We start from the raw sequence: 25,766 nt of genomic DNA on the forward strand, positions 1-25,766 counted from the left end.
TGCTAAAAATGCTAACCATCCTCTGGGCCTTCACTGAGTCATAGTAGTAACATCAAAGATCACTTATCACAGATGACCATAACAAATATAATGATAATAAAAAAGCTTGAAGTATTGTGAGAATTACTAGAATGTGACACAGAGACATGAACTGAGTAATGCTGTTGGAAGAAATGGTGCCGACAGACTTGCACAATGCAGAGTTGCCACAAACCTTCAATTTGCAAAAAATGCAGTATCTGCTAAGCACAATAATACAAAGCACAGTAAAATGAGGTATGCCTCTATAGTGTCAGATAAAAATAACAAGAAAGATTGAAGGAAGAGATTGGATTAAAAGTGTTTGATATCCTTACATTTTTCAAGAAGAGACCAGAGATACTTTTTAACTTGAAGCGTCTCAAGTGAATATGGTACACAGAATAATGTCCATGTTCTAATCTACAAAACCTGTGACTGTTATACAGCAAAAGGGACCTTGCAGGTGTGATTTTGTTAAGGATTATTGAGATTGGGAGATTATCTGGAATTATCTAGGGGATCCTAATGTAATCACAGGGTGTGGGGAAAGAAGGAGGCAAGAGAGTGGGAGAAAGAGATGTGGTGATGAAAGTAAAGGTCAAAGTGATGCAGTTGTCAGCTTTGAAGATGGAAGGGGACTATAAGTCAAGAAATCCAGGCGGCCTCTAGAAGCTGGAAAAGGCAAGGAAACAGATTCTGACCTAGAACTTCCAGAAGGAACAGAATCATGCTTACACCTTGGTTTTAGCCCAGCAAGTTCCATTTCAGACTTCTGATTTGGAGACTGTAAGATGCGTTAAACTGCTAAATTTGTCGAAGTTGTTATAACAGCAATAGAAAACTAGTAGAGTGTACTTTAAAATGTAGAAGTAACTGTAGATCAAACACAATCTAATGTTATTTTTCAAAACAGTAGCAGAAAAATGTGGAAAATAAAACTGCATATGAACAAAGACAAAAACAGAAGAAAAGGACAAAGGTATAACTTGGTAAATAGCAATCACAAAAAATAGAGAAATCCAAATATGTTAATTAGAAATATTAAATTCACTTATAGAGATAGTATATAATGAGGTTTTACAATTTTAGTCATGTGCTATTTATAAGAGATTAGAGGAAATGAAGGTGAAAGTAAAACAAAGGAAAATATATGCCAAGCAAATATTAATGTTTTACTAATATATTAATATTTGTTAATGTCAGATACAATAGACTTTAACACAGAAAACATTAAAAGGGATGAGTAGGGTTTTACACAGTAATAAAAACAATAATTCAAAATAAATAATAAAATTTAGAGAGAGCTTCGATATAAACAGCACAAATTAGTAGAATCACAGGGAAACATCATCAAATTATAACAATGGAATTTTAAGAGCTCTTCCTTAGTAGCAGATGCAAAAATAAATTCAAAATTTCTCATTCTGTTGAGCAACTGTGTATCCAAGCTTGTTATAGCTAGATCTAATGAACACGTATAGCTTTGCTCCAAACTATTAGAGAGTATACATTTTAAACATGCACAGAATATTTATAAAACTATGCACAGAGTTGTGGATTCTGCTGGATGAGCCAAGCAAGATATGAATTGAAAACTAACCATTGTAATTACCAATGTAGATGTCACTGGGGACATTGAAAGGAGTGTTACACTTAATTTTTAAAGTTTTTGGGGGGACTTCCCTGGTGGCACAGTGGTTAAGAATCTGCCTGCCAATGCAGGGGACATGGGTTTGAGCGCTTATCTGGGAAGATTCCACATGCCGCGGAGCAACTAAGCCCGTGTGCCACAATTACTGAGCCTGCGCTCTAGAGCCCACGAGCCACAACTACTGAGCCTGAGAGCCACAACTACTAAAGCCCACGTGCCTAGAGCCCGTGCTCCACAACAAGAGAAGCCACCGCAATGAGAAGACCACACGCCGCAACTAGAGAAAGCCCGTGCGCAGCAACGAAGACCCAACGTAGCCATAAATAAATAAAATAAAATTTAAAAAATTAAAGTTATTTTTCAGTTTGGAATGGCATTCAGATGGCTATAATAGAGGAATAAAAATAGTGTTTTCCTTTCTCCTTCACACACAAATTGTCGTATTGTTTGTAATAGTAAAAATTCTATAGAACCTAAATGCTCATTGCTAGAAAATTGCTTAAATTATGGCACAGGAATAGAAGCACCAGCAACAACAAAAAACAGCAAAAACATCAACAACTGACTTGAGAGCTTTCTATGTGCCTGGCACTGTTTTAAATGCCTTGTATGTGTTAACTCATTCAAACCACACAGAAAACCTATGTTTTCAGTGTTTTATACATGTTAAATCATCTAAGCTGTACAGTAAATCTATGTGGTAAATAGATATCATTATTACCTCTATTTTTTAGGTGAAGTGACTGAGACACAAGAAGGTTAAGTAAATTCCCTAAGGTCACAAAGCTAGTAAAAAAGGTAGATAAAAAGTTCTGCTTTCATATAGTTTCCCTTTAAAGCTCATAACTAGTTAGGGAATGCTCTCCAAGATATGGTAGTTAAATAAAGAGAAAAGTATAGAATTTTATTCACGGTGATATCCAGCCTATGTAAAAATACTAATTTCCTCATGCCTCTATTAAAATTATCAGTCTGTTGCCAATCTTAAGATATAAAATGTTATGTTGTTTTAAATTGTATTTCTTACATTTAAATGTTCAATTTGAAAATTATTTTTATGTCATGTGAAGTAGAGATCTTAACAATATTTTTCAAACAGAAAACCATGTCCCTACACCAGATATTTTTCTTGTAATAAAACAATGAAATACTATAAAATTCAAAACAAGATGGAATGTTTATGAAATACTGTATAGGAAATAGGACATAATGTTTTAGGATTGTATCAGGTAAAAATTATAACAATTTAATTCTCACATTTTCTTAGAATTAAAAATTAGTTAATCTTATTTTCAGTTTTATTAAATTCTTAGAGATAAAGAGTATGGTTCAGGGCTTCCCTGGTGGCGCAGTGGTTGAGAGTCTGCCTACCGATGCAGGGGACACGGTTTTGTGCCCCGGTCCAGGAAGATCCCACATGCCGCGGAGCAGTTAGGCCCGTGAGCCATGGCCGCTGAGCCTGCGCGTCCGGAGCCTGTGCTCCGCAACGGGAGAGGCCACAACAGTGAGAGGCCTGCGTACCGCAAAAAAAAAAAAAATATGGTTCAATTATTATTATAACTATTAAAAATGAGTCAGTCACATACTCTGTGGAAGAAACAATATTTTCTATTTTTCTTTCTAGGAAAGATTTCTGTGTACACAAAGATGAACCATGTGATACTGTTGGTAAGTGTACATAAAAATTTTTACAGTTTGGAGGAGACCTGGGGAACTTGAACACATCATTTGTTTAAATATAGAAAATTATTTGAAAGTGCTAGTTTGAATGAAACACTTTTAGAATGTCAGTGCTATATATTTCAACCTATATGTTTGTCACCACTTCAGTTATTAATGAAACAACCTGAGGACATGTATGTACTATATATTGGAGAAAAGTTTAAACGATGCCTTAAGAATATCACGAGGTCTTTTTTGTGTTTTTCCCCCAGAAATATACCCATGGTTTCAATAAAATTACATAATTATTCAAAACTGAGGCACAATATGTTAACGTCAGTAGGATTGACCTTTTTCAGGCTAATGGATTTGTTTTTGAGTTATACGTTTGAAGTTCTTTGCAGACTGTGAAAGAAAGTCCATCTAATTTGCCCAACAAATGAGGATTTTCTGTACATAAAGTAGCAAATTTTCTATATTTTGTCCTGGATATGTAAAATCCCTAAAATGTAACCATATAGCCAGTAGGATCCATAAACCACAGTTCTTAATTTTCAGAAAATGCCACATTAATGCTAATATAAATGCATGTATATAAATTTACCTATCTAAACAGATAGCTAAAACTGTAGGTAAAATTATACAACTATTTATATATATGTTTAGTCTTAAGACACTATATATATGTATAGTGTCTTTTGGTTTTTTATTTTTGGGCCACGCTGCGCGGCATGTGGGATCTTAGTTTCCCGACCAGGGATCGAACCCGCGCCCCCTCCATTGGAAGCGTGGACTCTTAACCACTGGACCACCAGGGAAGTCCTTGTATGGTTTTAATAAGGTATTAGTATTGGGTTATTGGTAAGGTACATTTAAGAGTCATGATCTGGTTTTGATGTGTCATGTGGGGTTCGTTACTGTAGTGTAGTGTGTATTTTAACTTAACCATCGTTGAGGTGTCATTTATTCCTTGAGAGGCGAACAATAAAAAAGTGGCAAAAACAGAATAAATTAAGTACCACTGGTGCTTAAAAAAGTAATTCTAACTAGTTCTGTTAACTTAAGTTCTCACCAGCCTCCTCAGGTGATTAAATCTGAGATAATAAGTGGAAAATAGTTATAATAGTATGAAGCAGATGATGATGGAATCAAAGGAACGTTTGATTTAGAAGGGACTGTAAAAATAAAATGATCTGGACACCTAAGGAAAAGCTGAATTGATTTAGGGATGATCTTCCTAATGTTAACTAACTTGCTTCCTGCAGTTTTGTTGTCTTCTTGCCTGAATCTTCAGAAATTAAATCTTGATATATAGCTTTAATCAACCTAACCATGGAAGCATTTGATTGCCAATAATGCTTGTCTCAAAATAATTACCTTTCCTCTACTTAAACAACTATGTTGCCCCTAAAGCCTTCTCTTAATATAGACAGATCAACTTCTTGCCTTAGTAGAGCATCTGAGAGAAATCAGCAACTCGGGCAGTATCTTCCATAATTATGGACTCTCACCACCTCTTTACAGCATGGACGCCTGGACTAAGAAAGCAGTTACTAATGTGAGGCGAACCAATTTCTTTTTGACTATGACTATGTTTTATATCTTGCTAAATCTTCTAACTGAAAATAGCATGCATATTCATGCTGTGAAACATTTTCTGGGTTGAAGCACATTTGAATAATGAGGTAGCTTGGTATATTTGGAATTATTAGTATAATTAGAATATATATGGTTCGGTAGCACAATGGTGTAATCAGTCCCCAGCTCTGTTCATCTTGTCCATTAAGAGCTTGATAAAAACTAGCTTTAAATATTATAGCATAGGATGTGGAAAGTCCGATGCCGTTTCTGAGATCTCTCTGTGTTTCTGAGTGCTTAGATTCTCAAGGTCTTCTCTGGCATCACTAAATCCTAGTTTTCCCCTCTGTATCTTGTGGCATTTCTTTTTCTCATCCCAAATATGAGACAAGCGTCTTTTTTCATATTTAGTCTTGAGCAGAGTAAAAATCTCAGATATTTCTTTAGGGGACATTAAATGAAAACCTCTAACAACTAAATCAGAAGAGTAGTCTCTTTATCCCAATCCCTGTCCCCACACAAAAAATCTTTTCACACGAACCATGCTTATGCCAAGAGACATAATACATTGGTAAGATTTATAAAGACATTTGTGTGAAGTAGACATGGCGGTTGCCACCCTATCACTCGTGCATCCACCACTGTGCAGCCGTGATGCCAGGTAGAAAAGGATACTCCTCTACAGTTGGGTCATGATTCATCCAGGCCTATCAAAGGGATCGTTTCAGGACCTCAGGCCTAAACCAGTCAGCATATGGCATTGCTATGGTTGGGACATGCGACCTGTAACCTATGTCTGCTTCATGAAGCTGAAGAAAGAAACATTTTTTATGGTTGAAGCTTGGTCATGTCTGTCCCCGCTGCGTGTAAACAAGGAAGGATGCAACCATGATTACTATAATAACAAAGGAAACTAGCCTTCAGATGAATCTGAATTCATACACTGCAGAATGGAGTGATGCAGGGTGCCTTTATCCTCAATGACATTGTTGAATTATGGCATCCTCCACACCTTGGACCCAGTCTAACCTTTAGGCTTCTGAATGTGTAAGCCAATAAATATCCTTATTATTTAAGCCAATTTAAAGTTTTCATTTCTGTAGCTTGCAGCCTAAGGCATAGATCTTCCCTGATACTCATATACTCTTTTATAAGAGAAGAAGAATATGGGGCAATATTAATAATATCCACTCTTATTAAGAGAGTGCTGATAAACTGCTCTGTGATTTGTCCCCCAAATTAAATAAGCATGTGTAGCCTACTGGTCATCTTAACAGCTCTCAGTCTCTAGCATAACAAAACAGAAGAGATTTAGAGCTTAAATTAATTGAATATCTATTGACACACATTTTAAAATCTCCTCATGTAATATTATGGGTTTTTTGGTCAGATGCTTAAGTTCATATATCCCTTCTTTCTTCTTTTATCTATTTCTGATGTGAAGTCAGTCCATTTCACGTTGGATACTATAGTGAAAATACTGAAATAGAGGAAGGAGAAAGGAAAGAAGTGGATTTAGTATTTATTAGTTTGGATAATATGGGCCTGAATGGTTACTTTACCATGAAAATTTCCCCTACTCTCCTACGTGTAGTGAGATGGGAAGGACAGCAGTTAAAAGCTTTGAATTCTGGTTGTTAATTTGAATTGTAAATGGAGAGAAATCCCTATATTTTAAAAGCAATGTAATACTTATACTGTGCATTGTAACTTGAGCAACACTTTCATGGACATTTTCTCACTTATTTTCTGAAACGCTCTAGTTTTGTTATCATTACTGCTTTACAGATAAAGGAAACTCTGAAACAGAACAGAGCATCAATTTTGAAGTCAGACATCTAGATTTAAATCAGTGCTCTGCTATTTATTACCTACATGAATGTGGGCACATTATTTAACACGTTGAAAGTTTGAATTGCTCACCTTTAAAATAGAGCCTATGTTATTGACCTCACAAAGGCAGAGAGTTTTTAATTGGCACTCAGTAGGCACTAGTTTCTATCACATCCTTTTACTCCCTGCAGAGAAGTTGCACATTTGTCCAGCATCACTGTTAGTAAATGCCACATGGTACTAACCTCTGTCTCATATCTTACTATAATGAGAGGCAGCTTTCCTTTATAACATGATGCGTTTGTTAATCGAGGACAATACAACTAGAAATCTGAAGGTGAGAAAAATATCTTTGAATGAAGTTTTAGAATAAAATTGTGTATATTAAAGTATATAAAGAAATAGCAAATATAAGCTTGGAAGTAACTTTTACTTACCAGCATTTAAAATTTGAAACAATAGGATATTTTGCTTGTTTACTGATGCAGAAGATATGTGCATTTTAAATGAACCAGGCTGTATCAGTGCTATGGAATATTATAAATAAATGTTTCGGTTGATAAGTTATACTTATTTATTAAGCTTATGTTTGAAAAGCTGTTTAGAGGGTAAAAAGTAAAAGTTGTTTTACCACCTCCTCAAGCACATTCTTTCCTGTTGTTTCAGTTAGTCAGATTAGTAGGTAGGTATATAGATACTGGGAGGAAAAAAATGCTATTAAGTGTTTTAATCAGCAAAATATCAATTCTCAAACATATGTGTGTTCATCTTTTCACATCCCTGAAATTGAGATTAATTTTGTAATCAGTGGCCTATTAGAATTACGTCATAGTTTCAGTCAAAGTTTTTTAATCTTAGGTTTGGATGAACTATGGTGCTATCCTTAATTTGAAAGAGAAATAAAGTATAATTCCAGATGCAAGTCCCAACTATTACTACTGGTATTGCTAGTGAAGTTGCCCTACTTTCTGTGGCTGGCAGAATAATGGTCCCTGAAGATGTTCATGTCCTAATGGACCTGGAACCTGGCAATATGTTAGGTTACATAGCAAAGGGAAATGAAGTTTTCAGGTGGAACTAAGGCTTCTAGTCAACTGACTTTAAAATAGGGAGATTATCCTAGGAAGTCTGGTATGCCCAATGTAATCACAAGCATCCTCAAAAGGGGGAGGGGGAGGCAGAAAAGCTCAGAGTTGGAGAGAGATATGATTACTGAAGAAAAGCACAGAGAGATGTGATGTGAGAAGGATTCAGCTTGTCATTACTGGTTTTGAGGATGGAGTCAGGGAGCCCCAGGTGAAGAAATATCTAGAACATGGAAAAAGCAATGAAACAGATTCTCCACTAGAGCCTTCAGAGGGAGCACAGACAGCCTCATGATATATTGATTTTAGCCAGTGGGATCTGGGTCAAACTTCTAATGTAGAGAATTGTAAGATAACAAGTTTGGGTGTTTTAAGCCACTAAATTTGTGATATTTTTGATAACAGCAACCATAGAAAAGCAATATTCTTTCCAATAATTAATTACTCCCTCCCATAACTTATGGAGAAGGAGTAAGGATGGTATTCTTAAATCTTTAGACTGTGGGTTCAAAAATTCTGTCTCAATAGTTTTAAGAACTGGTGAAGGGTTTGGGATTAGATAAAACACTAAAATTTGGATCATGTTATATAAATATATATAAGGAGCAACGAACTGGGGCTATGCTAACAAACATGATTAATTATAGTTGGCCATTTCTACCGGAGAGACTAGACAAAAAAATAGCCTATATCATGCACTAACAATCTACGAAATCTAATCAGTCCGTTAAAATCTTTCCAAGAAAATGCCAAACCCTAATGATTTCACAGATGATTTGTACTAAAATTCCAGAAAACAGATCATTCCAATATTATACAAGCTATTTTAGAGAATAGAAAAAGGTGAATTCAAACCATATAAATTTCTTACCATATTCTAAAGCGGACAGTGTAAGAAGGAAAAATAATAAGCCATTCTCACTCAGGAAATAAAAGAAAGAATTCTATATCAAATATTAGCAGATATTATCTCACAATGTATTTTTTAAATAACCAAGTAGGGTTATTTTATTTGAGATTTATTCTGGAAATACAGGGGTAGTTTAACATTAGAAAATCTTAAAATGTAACTCTGTAATCCAATTAAAGATAAAAACCATATGATCCGGCTTCCCTGGTGGCGCAGTGGTTGAGAGTCCGCCTGCCGATGCAGGGGACACGGGTTTGTGCCCTGGTCAGGGAAGATCCCACATGCTGCGGAGCGGCTGAGCCCGTGAGCCACAGCCACTGAGCCTGCGCGTCCAGAGCCTGTGCAACGGGAGAGGCCACAACAGTGAGAGGCCCGCGTACCACAAAAAACAACAACAACAAAAAAACCATATGATCATCACAATGGATAAAGAAAATATCTTTCAGGCAATTCAAAACTCTTGGCAAAATAGGACAAAGTAGGAACTTTATTAACCAGGTTAAAGATATTTACAAAAAATATATGAATATATTTTTTTAAATAGTGGAGCATTAAAAGCATCCCTTTTGAAATCAGAAACAAGGACAGGACTCTATTTTCACTATTTCTGTTCAACGCTGCATTGGAACTTTTAGGCCTTAAAATGATGTGGACGTTATGATTGTCTACGTTTAAAAAAATAGAGAATATGGAGTTAATTGTTAAAATTAATGGAAGAGTTAGATGGTTAGATAGCAAATCAATATTGAATAACCAATTGCATTTTATATGCCAGCAATTGGCAGTGACACATTTTATTTAAAAATTCTATGAAATATATTTAAAAATACACAAAAAATAAAATTATTTGGAATATATAATATAATAACAAATATCTAAGACATATGGAGGAAATTATTGAGCCATCTTGAAATTCAGTGAAGAAGACCTGACTCAATGAAAAGATAAAGTGTATTTACAGTCTGAAAGACTAAAGATGATACAAATATCCATTTCCCTCAAATTGATCTGTTGATACAACATATTTTTTTTAAAATTCTAACAAATTTTAGAGGAAAATTGAAAGGCTGATTCTAAATGTTATATGGAGGAGCATAGGCCTAAGAATTGCCAAGAGACTAGTGAAGAAAGTATATGGAGAGGAAATCTTCTCTGTTAGGTATCAAGATATGGTCTATAATAAATAGGACAATGCAGTTGCACATATTTGGGAAATGAACACTGGAAAAGGAGGAACATGATATTAAGATAGTCATTCAGATGGAAAAATGTTGAAACGAATTCCATATGGTTTAGATTTTTTTAATTTAGAAGAGAAAATATAAAAATATAATTTTATATTTTTGAGGTAGAGACAAATTTCTGTAAAAGGACACAAAAATGCTAATCATGAAGGAAATGCTTAATGAATTCAACTATATTTATATTGAAAAGTTCTATCATAAGACATCATATTGACAGTAGAGGAAGAAACCAAGCTTCTCTCACGGAGAAGACACCATATTTCATGGATTTTTTAAGGTGCCTTCATTGTCATTAATTTCAAGATATGCCATTATTTTATGTTTCTTTTTTCTAAAGAAAAAAATATGATGAATTCTAATTGTAAGACATTATTTTAAGATGTATCACAATGTGAAATAATATGAATCTTGGAATTACTGTTCTATAATAATTGCAACACATGTAACCAACAAAGTATTGGAACCCAGAGTATAAAAACAACTTCTCTGGGACTTCCCTGGTGGCGCAGTTGTAAGAATCTGCCTGCCAACGCAGGGGACACGGATTCGAGCCCTGGTCTGGGAAGATCCCACATGCCGTGGAGCAACTAAGCCCGTGCACCACAACTACTGAACCGCGCTCTAGAGCCCATGAACTACAACTACTGAGCCCGTGTGCCACAACTACTGAGCCCGTGTGCCACAACTACTGAAGCCCACACACTATAGAGCCTGTGCTCTGCAACAAGAGAAGCCACCGCAGTGAGAAGCCCAGGCACCACAACAAAGAGTAGCCCCTGCTCGCCGCAACTAGAGAAAGCCCGTATGCAGCTACAAAGACCCAACACAGCCAAAAATAAAAAAAGTAATAATAATAAAAAAACAACTTCCCTAAATCAGTAAGAAATAAACAAGCAGATAGACATGCTAAATACAGTGTCCCCCTTATCCAAGGTTTCACTTTCGGCGGTTTCAGTTACTTCAGTCATCCAAGGTCCAAACTAATGAATGGAAAATATCAGAAATAAACAATTTGGAAGTTTCAAACTGCACACCATTCTGAGTAGCGTGATGAAATCTCCCACCACCTTGTTCTGTCCCACCTGGGACCTCAATCATTCCTTCCTCCAGTGTTAGCCACTTATTAGCCAGCTTGGTTATCAGGTCGACTGCTGAAGTATTGTGGTGCCTATGTTCAAGTAACCTTCATTTCACTTAATAACCGACCCCAAAGCACAAGAGTTGTGATGCTGCCAATATGGATATGCCAAAGAGAAGCCATTAAGTGCTTTCTTTAAGTGAAAAGGTGAAAGTTCTGGACTTGATAAGAACAGAAAGAAATCATATGCTGAGGTTGCTAAGATCTCCAGTAAGAACAAGTCTTGTATCCATGAAATTGTGAAGAAGGAAAAAGAAATTCATACTTGTTTTGCTGCCGCACCTCAAACTGCTAAAGTTATGGCCACAGAGCATAATAAAGCTTAGTTAAGATGGAAAAGGCATTAAATTTGAGCAATAAGACATTTGAGAGAGAGATCACATGTTCATAAGTTTTATTACAGGGTATTGTTATAATTGTTCTTATTACTGTTAATGTCTTACAGTGCCTAATTTATAAATTAAACCTTATCATAGGTACATATGTATAGGGGAAAAACATAGTATATATAAGTTTTGCTACTATTTGTGATTTCAGGCATCCACCGGGTGTCTAGAACATATCCCTGATGGATAAGGGGGGGTACTAATGTAGGGCAAAAATGATAACCACCTAGGATAAAAAAGTTAACCACCATTTTTAAAAGAGAATACATCAAGGGTGAATTTTTTAAAAAAGAAAAGATATCAAACTCATTAGTAATAAGGAAAATACACATTCAGATTAAAAGATTTCTACCAATGAGATTGATAAAATTAAAAGTCTGACATTATCAAGTGGCGGAAAGAATGTGAATATATGAAACACTTTTACGCTTCTGGAAGGAACATAAATTGGTATAACCACTCTAGAAAACTTTTGGCAGTATCTACTAAAACTGGCATATATATAACCTGTGACCATTAATTCCATTCTTAGGCATATACCTAAGATAATCCTATGTGCACTAAAGACATGTAACAGAACATTAGTAGTCATCAATCAAGAGTACATTAATTGATCAGTGTTTGATGAATGAAGAAACCACAGTGTATGTGTCGTGTTTAACTGGAAAATATCACCTGGCGGGAGAGCATAGAAGTGATAAGGTATAAAGCCTCAAACTTTGAAGAATTTCAGCACTTTCATTTTCAGTTAGAGGGTGAGAATTCAGCAGGTGAGCCTGAGAAGATACATTTACCCTAGAAATGTAAACATGCAAACATAAGTTATCAAAGTCTAAAGTTAAGCTTGCTTCTTTCTCAGGAATACATGGTGGTTAGAACACTTCACACACCCTGCCTTGATTGTAGGGTATTGTCATTTTTAAGAATTTCATTTAATTTTTAAAACTCACAAGATGTTGTTATGGTTTTCTGTAGACAGTGCTTAATTAGACTTGCTCACATATTTATAGTTCTATTAGTTATTTATTCTTTCTTACAACTCAGATCTTTCTTCTGACCATATTCTGTTGCTGACTGAAACAATATTAGAATTAGAATTTCCTTTAGGAAAGATGTGCTGGTCGCAAGCCTTTAAAGTTTTGTTAGTCTTAAAATGTTTTAATTTCATTCTCATTCTCGTGAGGTATTTTAACTGACTGTAGAATCCTAATATTCTGGGTGCATTTTTTTGTTTTGTTTTGTTTTGTTTCAGCACATCGTAGATCTAGTTCACCTGCCTTCTGGCATCCATTGTTGCTGTTGAGAAATCAACTATCAGTCTGAACTCCTTTTAATGTGATCTACCTGGGCTCTCTATTCTGTTTCATTGATCTATGTATCTGTTTTTATGCCAGTACCATACTGTTTTGATTACTATAGCTTTATAATATCGTTTGAAATCAGGACATGTGATACGTCCAGCTTTGTTCTTCTTTCTTAAGATTGCTGTGGCTATTCAGGGTCTTTTGTGGTTTCATATAAATTTTCAGACTGTTTGTTCTAGTTCTGTGAAAAGTGCTATGGGCATTTTGATAGGGATTCCATTAACTCTGTAGATTGCTTTGGGTAGTGTGGACTTTTTAATAATGTTCTTCCAATCCATGAGCACAGTGTATCTTTCCATTTGTTTGTGTCATCTTCAATATCATTCCTCAATGTCCTGTAGTTTTCAGAGTACAGGTCTTTCACCTCTTTGGTTAAAGTTACTTCTAGTTATTTTATTCTTTCTGATGAGATTGTAAATAAGATTGTTTTCTTCATTTCTCTTTCTGATAGTTCATTATTAGTGTATATAAATACAACAGATTTCTGTATGTTAATTTTGTATCCTGCAACTTTACTGAATTCATTTACTAGTTCTAATAGTTTTTTTATGAGGTCTTTAGGATTTTCTATATCTAATAGCATGTCATCTGCAAATAAGGATAGTTTTACATCTTCCTTTCCAATTTGGATGACAGGTGCTGTCTTTGTCTCAGTGTGGTGGCTAAAGCTGAATACCTTTGGATTTTAGTTTGGCAAATGCCCACAGGCAGCCAAGCACATTAGTGCCAGTTCCAAACTCTGCATTTCTCCTTTCTTTTTCTTTAGGCCCTCACTGGTACACAGAGCCTTGCATTTAAGAAGATTTTTTGCTATTTTTATTCCAGCATTTGTATGCCAGAAGTGGAAGTCCAAGAAAAAACTTTTAAAGCATTATTGTATATATTTTTATACATGCCACAGTTACACTTGGTCACATAAATCCACTTCTTGCACATGACACTGATTTGGAGAATTGGTGTTAAAAACAAAAAACAGTGAGAAGTCATGAATTTGTTTTATATTTTTGCAAATCACTTTATATCCGGTTCGTAGAAGACAGCAGGGATCTTATATCTGCTTCTGCATGTAAGGTGTTGGTATTTGTTATTTTGCTTTAAGTGTATGAGGAAAATCTGACCTCATAAAGATGTGTAGTTGGAAAATGGATGAGTATTTTCAGATTATTGTGAATATTCTTATTGAAAGTATACTAAAACTCAGTGGTATTGTCTTAGTGGTTAGTGGATTGTAGCAATGTAGACTCTGAATGCATATCAGTAATCATTTATAGTCCGTTACATTAATATCTGTTGGTGTATCTCACACTTTAAGTAGATGTTTTAACTATGGATAGCATTTTAAAGAATCATTGATTGGTCAGTGGGAAAATATGGGTTCACTGTATTAGGCAGATCTTCTATATGTTGACACATTTCACTATACTATATATATATATATATATCATATTCGTCAGTATCACCATCTGTCTCATCAGAAAAATTCCTGAAGTTTTGGGAAGCTTCCAAGTGTACAGTAGCAGATAAAATTTTCCCAATATTCTAATTTTAGTTGAAAGCTTGAATTTTATTATTGGCAAAAAATAAACAAAACCTACCATCAGTTGGTTTCCTTGGAGTGACCGATTCACTTTGTTCATTTTTGGGTGTCAGCCACATTCGCAAATCTGAATAACCTTTGTTTGTCTGTCAGACATTCTTTCAAGTAAAAATGGTATTCAACAAAAAGCACAAGTTCAGCTCAGAACTCAAACAATCTCACAGTACTTTTCTTAGAGACAACATGTTATTTTAGTCTGTGGCAGAAATGCTTTATCCATGCTTCCTTTCTGTTACATAAAATATTTAAAAATACATATACTCAGGAGTTCAGATTTAATAAAATTAATACATATTACTGCTTCATCTAGGATATATAAAAGTGAAATTGCCATTTTCCCCCTGGGAGTGAATATCAGTGAAAAATAAAATGACTGACAGTGAAGGCAGTTTTGCCTCCCATTGCTTTTGCACCATCAGTGTGAATGTTGACAGTTTTGACTCTGTGGGTCTCTTGAAAAGATCTTAGGAGACCCACTGAAGAGGTGTTTTGGAAGCCCAGGATTCTGCAGAACACACTGTGAAATTCTGCCGTAACCTGGCAGTGATTGATAATCAGTGGTGATAGTCGTTGTTCACGTGTCTGTGTGTTTCATGAAACCTTTTAAAGACTTTATAGTATAGAAAATTGGTAGATACTTAGAGCTGGCAAAGGTACGTGTTGGATCAGTATGAGTTTCCAGCTATGAATATTTTTTAATACATGTTGATAGGAGAAGCTGAGCATTCTTTACCACCAGATTTCCAATTCAGGGATGCTTTAACTCTCCCTACGTTCTATTGCTTCATTATTATTAATAAGCCTTCTGTCTTTCATCAGGTTGGGATGATGGTTTATTCTTCTGTGCACTTCTGAATAATTCTGATTTTCTGTACATGCAAGTTGTCAAACAGGCATACAGGCCACCTATGAAGCAACTGCCAAATAAGAAATATGTTCAGAGACTAAAACATACTTAAATAACCCTTTTATGTTAACACTGTACATGTGAGAATCTCCAGACACTTCCCTTTCCAAACACCAGTATGTTCTCCAAACCACATTTTAGCAGAAGTAACCGTTTTCATTGGATAGGGAGAAGAGGTCAAGCCAATTTCTGTCAAGTAGCTTAATTTTCATTAAACAGCAGTCGTGGCATTTTCTCTTGCATTGTGGTACCTAAAGAACAGAGAATTTCAGAGACTGAATATACTTAAAGAAATTACTGAGATCATCTCTCTACTTTAATACCCTTTTGGTTAGAACTATATTTTTTCTACCAAAAAAATCGAATTAGTTTAATGTTCAATATTTTGAAACTTGTAATTCTTTGGGCTAAGCAAACAATGAAGTTAACCTTTATTATAAATATCTTTCTAAATGAATTGGTACTGTAATTAAGTCTTCAAGGGGAGTTCAGATACATTTATTAGGGATGATATTGGGGGTTCTTGCCCATTCAGTCTAGTGGGACATATAATTTAGAGATTATCAAATATCTTAAAGAATGCATCAGCATTAAATGTAAATAATTTTATATAAACGAGTGCCAGGTTTGGGTACCCACAAGTCATCATATTTGTGTGAGATAGGTTTTCATGAAATGCTGCTCAGTTTTTAATGTAGATGTTCTCAGAAATGCGAATGGAATATATTCAGTGTGGTAGACAGAACACTAAAGATGACACTCCTAAGATTCCTGTACCCTGGTTATTCAGTCAATCACTAATCTAGGTACTGCTCTGCTGGAAGGGATTTTGCAGATGTAATTACATTCCCTCAGTTAAACTTGAGATATGGAGATCTAACCTTAACAGTCTCCCTTCAAAAAACAGAGGCAAGGAACTGAATTGTGCCAGCAACCTCAATGCGTCTGGAAGCCAGTACTTCCCCAGAGCCTTTAGGTAAGAGTCCAGCCTGGATGACATCTTGATTTTGGCCTTGTGAGAACCTCAGCAGAGTTAAGCCGTCCCAGACTTCTGACCTGTAGAACTGTGCAGTAATAAATGGGGGTTACTTTCAGTCACTGCATTACTTAAGTAATTTGTTATGCAGCAATAAGAAACTACTACATTCAGACTAAAGGATGCATATTATTATACATCAGTTGGGGATTTATAAACTGAAAGAAAATGAGGCCATCTTAGATGAAAGTACAGTTTATGGCCCTCTGGGAAATCAGAATAAGAAAAAAGAAAATGTTTGTTAAAGGATAGAAGTTAAGGGAGAGATTCAAAGAGATTTTCACTTATCATACCCGATGGGATAGTAGAAAAGTGATAGGATTTCAAGAGGATTTTGTAAGGATTTACTACATTCCTATAATCTTTGCAAGTTCTCCACATGTAATATTTCTTTTCCCTTGTCTCATTAGTGATGAACAAAAGCACACTAATATGATATGGATCTGAACACTTGCCCTGTGGAGCAGGAAAAAAGGGGTGGGGAAAACTGGCATCAAAGGAGGTAAATTGGGTGGTACCAGCTTGGAATATAAGAAAATGCACCAATCTTCAGGCCTCCAGCGAAGAAAATAAGAAAACCCAGGGCAGTCAGACTGGGCTGGGGCATGACTCTAGCTTTGCAATATAAAGGCCTGTAATTTCATCTATCGGTAATGTGTAATTTCATCTATTGGTAATAATTCACACTAAGACACTTTGAAAAGTTAAAGGGGGCATCATTAGTAATTATGCTTGGACAAAAGCATAAAATGGATGCCCCAGGCATAAGAGTATTGAAGAAAATTGATACCTTATACATCATTTTTTTCTTTTTGTTTAGTTATTAGTATGTAGTAATATTAAGGTAACCTGTGTTATTTTAATGCAAATGGTTAGTAGGTCACTTCTGTTACGGTATATAAAGTATTATCAATTATTACATGGCAAAAATGCAGAAACTGTATAAACTCATACAGAAGAAAGTGCTTTTCCAGATATTACAAAGCTTTACGTCTTTAATACTTAAATAATCTAGTGATGCAGCAAAGTTGTCACTTTGCATTTGCCATAGTCTCCCCAGTTCTGGTGTTTAAGTGGTTGGAATGGTAATGACCCTAGAAAATATTGTGATTATTGAGATGCTTCATTTGCATTGTAAACATTCCATTGGTAATTATCTTTAAATTACACAATGCTGGTTTTCACTGATTTTTTTTTGGTTTGTTTTTTGCAGAGAAAAAACTCTCTGTTTAAGGTACTATCTAGTACTTTAAGGTACTATCTAGTTTAAGGTATACTGGAGTAAACACACTCCACCCTTCTCTTTCATTTAATGCAGCTATTAAACATGGGAGAATGGAACAGCTATTTGAGGATTTTAAAAAGTAAATAGTAGCATGCAGATTGGGAAGAAGACAAGAATTTGAAGTACCACCAAACCAGCAGTGAGTTTATTATTTTTCTCTCTCTTTTCTGGACTCAGCATAGCCCAAACTTGAAAGTGCTTATTAGGGCATGTATAGAGAAGCTCTAGGGAATACCTCTAGTTTAAATCAAGGAAGAGAAAGGTCCCTTAATGCTTAGAGAAAGCAGGGGAAATCTCCCGTTTAAGAAAAGTTTCTACATTCTCTCCTGGCCTGTCTGCCAAGCAATCCTGTGATAGTGGCAGTGGGGACAACAGTGGCAGCAGTAGGAGTCATAAAAATCTGAGGTGAACCTTCCTCTCTGATCTGCAGAGCTTTTATTCCAAAAGGGCAAGGTAAACCCCATTGCTTTTTGTCTCTGTCCTCCTATTACTCAGACCTAGAAGCAGATACAGTCATAAAAAGTACACAGCTTAGTGAGATAACTAGAGCCCAAACTTCCTGGAAGCAGGACTGAAATGAGAACCACAGAGACATGGAAGGTACCAGAGAGATAATGGAGAGGGAGGAGCTAGGGAAAGTAACCCCATAAAATTGTTTATCAACTCCTTTGCTCAACTCCAAGTTGTGTATGTTTGAATATGACCCTAAAATTTCTTTAAGAAATGAGCTACTAAGCCATTGAGCTACCTCGGTCCCAGACTGGTCCCTTGGTGACAAACACATAGGATCGATTTGAATATCAATTTGAAAATTGACAGTGAAAATTTGACAATGAAACTGAAAGCTCATAGAAGCTTTGAAAGTTTGGAACATACATCCTGAACCCAACTAGGTTGATTTTATGCTAAAAAAAAAAAAAAAAAGAAAAAAAGAATCAGCATTCTCTGTAGGATTTAAGTAAGACTGATAGTGTTCTAATATATTCTTCAAAATGTCTAGGATACAATCCAAAATTACACCCTCTGTAAAGACATAAGAACATCTCAATTTGCATGGGAAAATACACTCAACAGATTCCCACTCTGAAATGGCAAAGATTTTGGAATTATCTGACAAAGACCAAAATATCAATTATAAAGATATTCCAACTAGTAAGTGCAGGCATTCCTGAAATGAATGGAAGGATAGAAAGTTTCAGCAAATAAATAGAATATATAGAGAAAACCCAAATGTAAATATTAGAATTAAGGAAAGAATAACCAAAATAAAAATTTCTCTGGATATACTGAATAGAATAGAGATGACAGAGGAAAAAGTCAGTGAACTTAACGATAGATCAGAAGAAAGTATGTAATAGGAACACCACAGAGAAAAGAAGATTGGGAAAAATATGAACAGAGTCTCAGGGATCTGTGGGAAAAATCAAAGCAGTTGTCATGGGTTCCAGAAGTCAACAAAAGGAGAGAAGAAATATGACTGAAGACTTCTCAAATTTGGCAAAAGATTTAAATCTGCAGATTCAAGAAGGCAAGTAAACTCCAAACAAGAAATACTTGAAGCCAAAGATATCATAATCAAAACCGAGAGCTAAAGACAAAGAAAAAAATGACATGGAAAAACAACCTGTTATTTTTAGGGGAACAGTGATTCTAACAACAGCAGATTTCTCATGGCAAACCATAAAAGCCAGAAGGATAGCACACCTTTTTGAAATACTGAAAGAAAGGATTGTCAGTGAAGTTGGAGGTGAAATAAGGGCATTCTCAGATGAGGAAAAACTAATTTATAACCAAAAGAGCTTCTTTAAAGGCTGGTAATTTTTGCAGATCTTAATGTGTTCAAATGTATTGTTTTAGGATTTAAATAGAAGGCTATTTCTTTGTTGTTCTTCCTCCCTTTATCGCTGTTCAGACTCTACCCATTCATCAGAACCCTGATTAATTTACACTTTTGACTTCCCGGATCATCTCTCACTTTACCATGCATGAACCTGGCGGACTTCAGTATACTTTTCTTATAACTTGCATTCCATTCACTCCCTCCCCTTCTAATCTCTTTGTGGTCAAAGATCTTCCTCAATACTTGTCTGTGTCCTCAGCATCTAGTATAGTGACTGAGCATCCCAGGTGCTCAGTCTATATACTTCTGAATAGAAATGAATTCTTGATAGGAAAATCATACCTTTCCTTGGTTTATAATAAAAGCAAGGCTGAGCTTATCTTGTTTTGGCTCTTGGCTACTAGTGTATATCTTATTAGACACTGGCCAGAACATAAATCAGACACTTAATATTTCTGTTTTGGCAAGACATGTTGTAGGGATAAGACTGGGATACATAATTCTTAAGGAATTATTATGAAAAGTGGTTATTCTTAAGATATTTTTCTTAAGATCCTTTACTGTTAAAGCTTCAATTTAATTAGAATATTGTTTATATTAGAAAATATTTTAATGGTGCTATTAAACACTGTATGAATGTTAAAATATGCTGAGTGTAACTTTGGGAAACAAAAACCATCTTAATTTAGAAAACTCCCTGAGGTCCTCCTTGTAGTTTTTAAGAGTTGTTCTCACTATAAGCATCTGGAAATACAGCTTGTGCTCACTATACACTTACACAGTATTGTCAGTGAACCCTTAATACTTGTTAAGCATCTATTCTGTGCCGTAGATTTTTTTATTATGTCACCTCCTTTAACCTTTCAAGAGTTCTCTATCATAAGGGATTGTTACCTCATTTTACAAATAAGAAAGCTAAGTTTAATGGTTAACATGTTTCAGATAGGCCATCATATGCTTAAAATATGTTATCTAAATTAATAAGCATTCCTAAGAAAAATGACTGATTTCTCAATTTTACTGTTGGGAAAACTGAGGCTTAGAAAACAGAACTAACTTTCCCATGATCACAAAGCTAAAATTCGAGACTTGGACTCAACCCTAGAGTATTTGACATAGAGCCTCAATTTTTAAGATTTTATCCTTTGCATTTTGCCTTTTTTATGTATACTTAATACAGAAAACAGGTCATGAAAAATTTATTATTGAATTTCAATCAAGATTTTAGAAAACACAAAATCGTTTTTGAGAAAAATTTTCACCATCTTATTTACTGTCAACTGCCTCAGTGTATAGACCTAAAAAAAAGTGATCTTAAAAATGGCATCTAGAGTTGGAACCACTTGTCCCTAAGTACACATATGTTTTATTTGAAGGATTATGTCAAAGCACTATATTAAGCTTAATATTTTAAATATTGGTAGTTGAGATTTAAGAATATCAGGTATTTGTAATTGTGTTGTAATTATAATTATATTCTTTAGATTTCTCCAGTTTATAGAATTATTTATTTCCTTCACTTGAATGAAAAACACTGATTATACTGAGTAGAAAGGAGGTTATGAACAGTAACAAAATGATTAAAATTTGGCAAGGTGAAAAAAATGTGTCAAACTGTTTCGAAGTTTGAGTTGGTTTGTAGTCATACATAAAGGCATGCTGTCAATGATTTTACTAGTATACTAAAAAAGCAATTTATACAGCTTTTTAGTAGCATGATATTTTTAGTTTTAATTGTCCCTGATTAATGCCTTCAGGATATGATTACGTTATAACATTATAAAAATGCGTTAGCCAAAATTCATGATTTATATGCAATCAGAACACTTTAAATTTTTCCAGCTGTATCCGTAAACTTACTTCACAAAAATCTTTAACTGTGTTTCATCTTACCTATTTTTTAAAGTCATGACAGTTTTTTAATCTCCAAGGCAGATGAAATCATTAAACCTAGTTCTTTTTGCTCATGAGCAAAGTTATATATAAAGCCTAAGAACTCTGATTTATCGTTTTTAAAATTAACATAGCAATGAGAAGACCAGTTTCCAGCCTTGTTTGTGGTCGACTGCACAGTAAAGTTCTCATTACTGATTTACAAGGGTTAGCTGTGTAATCTACCACATATGGCTTTTTGAATGCACCACTAGATTTACATTTTCAGAGTTTCACTGAAATCTAAATTAAGAATTTCGGATGGTATATATTATTAATGATATATTAATGATATATCAAAACCACAATAATGTACATTGGAGTCTGGCTTCATTTAAACTCTCTGAGGGTTTAAGAGTTTAACTTCTAAAGCCATCCAATAACCCGCCCTTAAATTTTCTGAAGAGAGGTGAAAAGTGGATGTGAAGTAGAATAAATCTAGAATACAATAGCAGGAGCACAAAACTAGCCTGCAGGCATAAATTTTCTCAGTTGTTCTGCCTTGCATACAAAAGTAGTCCTTCTCATTACCCTAATGTGGGGATAAGGTGGGTTAGCTTAGTGGTGTGGTTTATTATAAACCTTAAGGAAGGGTAAAAACAACAAAAGCACCAACAAAATCTCTTTTGGATGTGTCCTTAACCATGAAGTCCTCTTTATCTCTCAAAAGGGCAGAAGTTAGGAATTGACCACTGCTGCTCACCCTACATGCCACTCTCCCTCTGGACTCCCTTTCTTTCACTACTTTTCCTAAACATTTACCTGAATCATCTTTCATCTTCTTCCTGCGCCGTATTAATTTTTCATATAAAAGCTTGCCAAAGTTTTCAAGTGGTGTATATACACTATCTGGTGCACTAAGTGCACTTTTCTTAGATACCTCCTTTGCACCTTTGGGTAATAAAATGAGTGATTATTTACTGTTTTATTTTCCTTCAGAAACCCATTAAAAATATAATACAAATTTTTTTAACATGTGTATTCCCATCTGTAGTTAATTTGGTCTCAATACACATAACAAGGTCAAAAGTTATACTAAATTAAGCAAAGAAAATGTTGCATCTAGCTTCTTGCAATGTATTAAATCTTTCACGTGAAGTTCCTACTTCATTTGATTCCAAGACAGTGAAAATGTAAACTTGTCAATATTTTTTTCTATTTAAATTACTTTATTCATCTACCTTATTTTTGTTTTTGTTGTTTTCACATAATCCCCCAACCTCTCATTTGATTCTCTCCAAGTAGCCTGGGTGTTGGGCTATAGATCAGAAACCACCATTCTTTCTCTGCCCTCTGAGACCTTAGGTCTCTGCGTCTTTGCAGTGAATTCCTTAGCCTACATGGCAGCAGAGCACACTGCTGGACTTTGCTCCCAGGAATGTAGCTGGTGCGTTCAACAAAAGAATATTCATCTCAGGGCTCTGTAGCCTTTCTTTCCAGCTCTCTTCACCCACTCTTTATCTTCCCACCCACCCCAGCCCTACCCTTCCATCTCGTACTGCTGCTGAAGATATTGCTGAACTTCCGCTATGTCATCTATAGGTCCCCTATGTTAAACCATCCACCCCTCTGGCCTCCTTGGCAGCGAGAGTCAAAGTAGGCTCAGGAATGATAGCTCAGTCCTTATCTCCACCTAGTCACACAGTATTTTCCTTTATTCTCTATTTGAGCCACCCTGTATTGGCCTGTTGTTTCCCAATCCGCATCTGCCAGAGTTCCAAAAGAATACCACTAATCCTTATCCCCTCCCACCTGCCATCAAAGCAAAGCCTTTAGATGACTAGGAAGACATCACCTATGTGGAAATACAAGAAAGAAATGCATGTTGGTACACCTCAAAATTTATTATCACTGTACTGTACAAAACATGGTCTACACATTGGGAGTGAACAAGTACTTGATTTCTCAGTACTTTCCTGCCCTTGTGGTGCTTACATGCTAAAGGAGAGATGGTCAATAGCCATAGTAAATAATTAGATTAATATATTAAAAAAATAAAAATGAAATGAGGCATAAAAAAATGAAATGAAAATGAAACAGAAAAAAATAGTACATCTAAGTAAGAGAGAATCTGGGAATGCCAGGGTGGGGATAAGGATCTTTATAATTATAATTTGGTGATCAAGAAATGCCTTACTGAAAAAAGTGATATTGTTATGGAACCAAGCTTGGGTCCATTCGCCTGTGTGCAGTAAAGCCAATATACTGACGCCAGGTTGTGGTGAAGAAAGTGCAGCGTTGATTGTATTTAGCTGCCAGGCAAGATGTTCAGAGCAGCGAAGGCTCAGAAAACTCAAACTCTCTGATAGGTTGCAGGGAAGCATTTTTAAAGGCAAGGTGAGGGAGAGGAGTTGCGGGGGATGTGATCAGCTTGTGTACAGTTCTCTGATTGGTTGATGGTGAGGTAATAGAGTGGTGTCACAGGGGTTAACATTATGAATCCTCAGGCTCCAGCTGGACTGGGGGCTACGTGCTCATGGTTATCATGTAGTTAACTTCTTCCATTTGGTGGGGGCTTTAGTATATGTAAAACAACTCAGGAATGTGTATCAGATACTGTCATCTGTATACTTCAGGGAGGAACTAAAAATTCTGTGACTGCTGTATGGCTGACTTACTGTTTAAATTGTTACAGCTCTCCTGATCCAACTGCTACTTTGCTTACTACATGTTCACATCCTTCCAATCATTAATTTTTTTTTCTTTGGTATAAGTTAATCCCAAACTCCTAATTTATCCATTATTAATTCTTAAACCAGGCTTTTGTAACTCAGGGGGGTCTGGGAGACTATAGGTTTTCTACAGACAAGAGGCAGGCAAAGGACATGGGAGTAGGGGTCTCTCCCAGAAAGGCTCCATAGGGTCCTCCTTGGTTACAATATTTTAAAAAATTTGAGGAAGTTCTGAAGAGAGATCTAGGTAGAGAATGTTCCAGACAAGTGAAAAGCCAGTGAAGAGGTCTTGAGGTGGAAACATGCTTGACTCATTTGATGACCTCCCTCCACTGCAAAAAAAAAAGCCAGTGTAGCTGGAGTGCAGTCAATAAAGGAGATTATTATAGGAAATTTTAGATTTTGTGTTTCTTCTTGTGACAACTTTGATAAATTGTAAAATTTATTAGCATACTATTTTATATATTATCTTGATGTCTTTAGGAATTGTAGAGATATTTCCTTATTCACTTTTGGTGCTGGTGGTTTGTACTTGTCTCTCTTTTATTCTTAATCAGTTTATTAGGTATGTATCGATTTTTGCCAGTTTTCTCTTACATTTGTTTTATTGTTCGTTGATTTTCCTCTTTATTATTTCCTTCTATTTTTTTAAGCTTTAATGCCCTCTTCTTTTCCCATCTTCTGGGAAGAATTTTAACCATTGATTTTCAGTCTCTTTTTTCTGATATACACTATGAATTTTCCTAAGCACTGTCATTTCAGCTCACACATTTTTGAGTTTAAAGTATTTTAATCTCAGTTTAAAGTATTTTCTAATTTCCATTATAATGGAAATTGTATTTTCTAATTTCCATTATAATTTCTTTCTCTTGTGGACTACTTAGAAGTGTATCGTTTCATGTCTAGACAGTTTGGGCTTTTCTGGTTATCTTTTTAGTCCTTTATTATTTACATTGTAGCCAGTGAACATACTTTGGAATATTTCCACTTTTGAAATTCGTTGAGTTTTTTTTCTCCAATACTCAGTAAATGTTCAATTTTTATAAAAGTACCATATACACTTAAAAAGAATGTGAATTTTGTTGTCAGGTGCAATGTTCTATTAGGTCAGTTAAGACAGACTTGCTAATTTATTGTTCTGATCTGTTATCTCCTTAGTGAATTTTTTTATGGTTGTTCTATCAGCGATTAAGAGACATGTTAGGGTTTCCCTGGTGGTGCAGTGGTTGAGAGTCCACCTGCCGATGCAGGGGACACGGGTTCGTGCCCCAGTCCGGGAAGATCCCACATGCCATGGAGTGGCTGGGCCTGTGAGCCATGGAAATACAAAGGAGACATGCATGTTGGTACACCTCAAAATTTATTATCACTGTACTATACAAAACATGGTCTACACACTGGGAGTGAACAAGTACTTGTATTCTCAGTACTTTCTTTACTTGGTTTGTAATTTTTATTTGTGAGCTCATCTTAAGTCAGCTTTCCTGTGGGAATTTTATGTTTTCTGAGATGATATCATAGTGATATTTCATTTATTTTTACTTAACTGACAAGGAAATCCCTAATCCTTGTATGATCCCCAAATTGTAGGATCAATTTGTACATTACATTCATGGTTTAGTATT

At 35.4% G+C, this 25,766-nt stretch overlaps 1 protein-coding gene across 1 annotated transcript in view; it reads left to right on the top strand.

Annotated features, from left to right (window-relative positions):
- The window catches only part of ADAMTS19 (ADAM metallopeptidase with thrombospondin type 1 motif 19), a 280,168-nt gene that overhangs the window by 93,220 nt on the left and 161,182 nt on the right, over positions 1–25,766 (top strand). The window contains exon 7 of the mRNA XM_079916812.1: positions 3,297–3,340. Within this exon, the coding sequence (XP_079772938.1) occupies positions 3,297–3,340 (44 nt within the window). The remainder of the gene's footprint in view (positions 1–3,296; positions 3,341–25,766) is intronic.

This window comes from Stenella coeruleoalba (genome assembly GCF_951394435.1).
Source record: "Stenella coeruleoalba genome assembly, chromosome: 3".
NCBI classification, from domain to species: domain Eukaryota; kingdom Metazoa; phylum Chordata; class Mammalia; order Artiodactyla; family Delphinidae; genus Stenella; species Stenella coeruleoalba.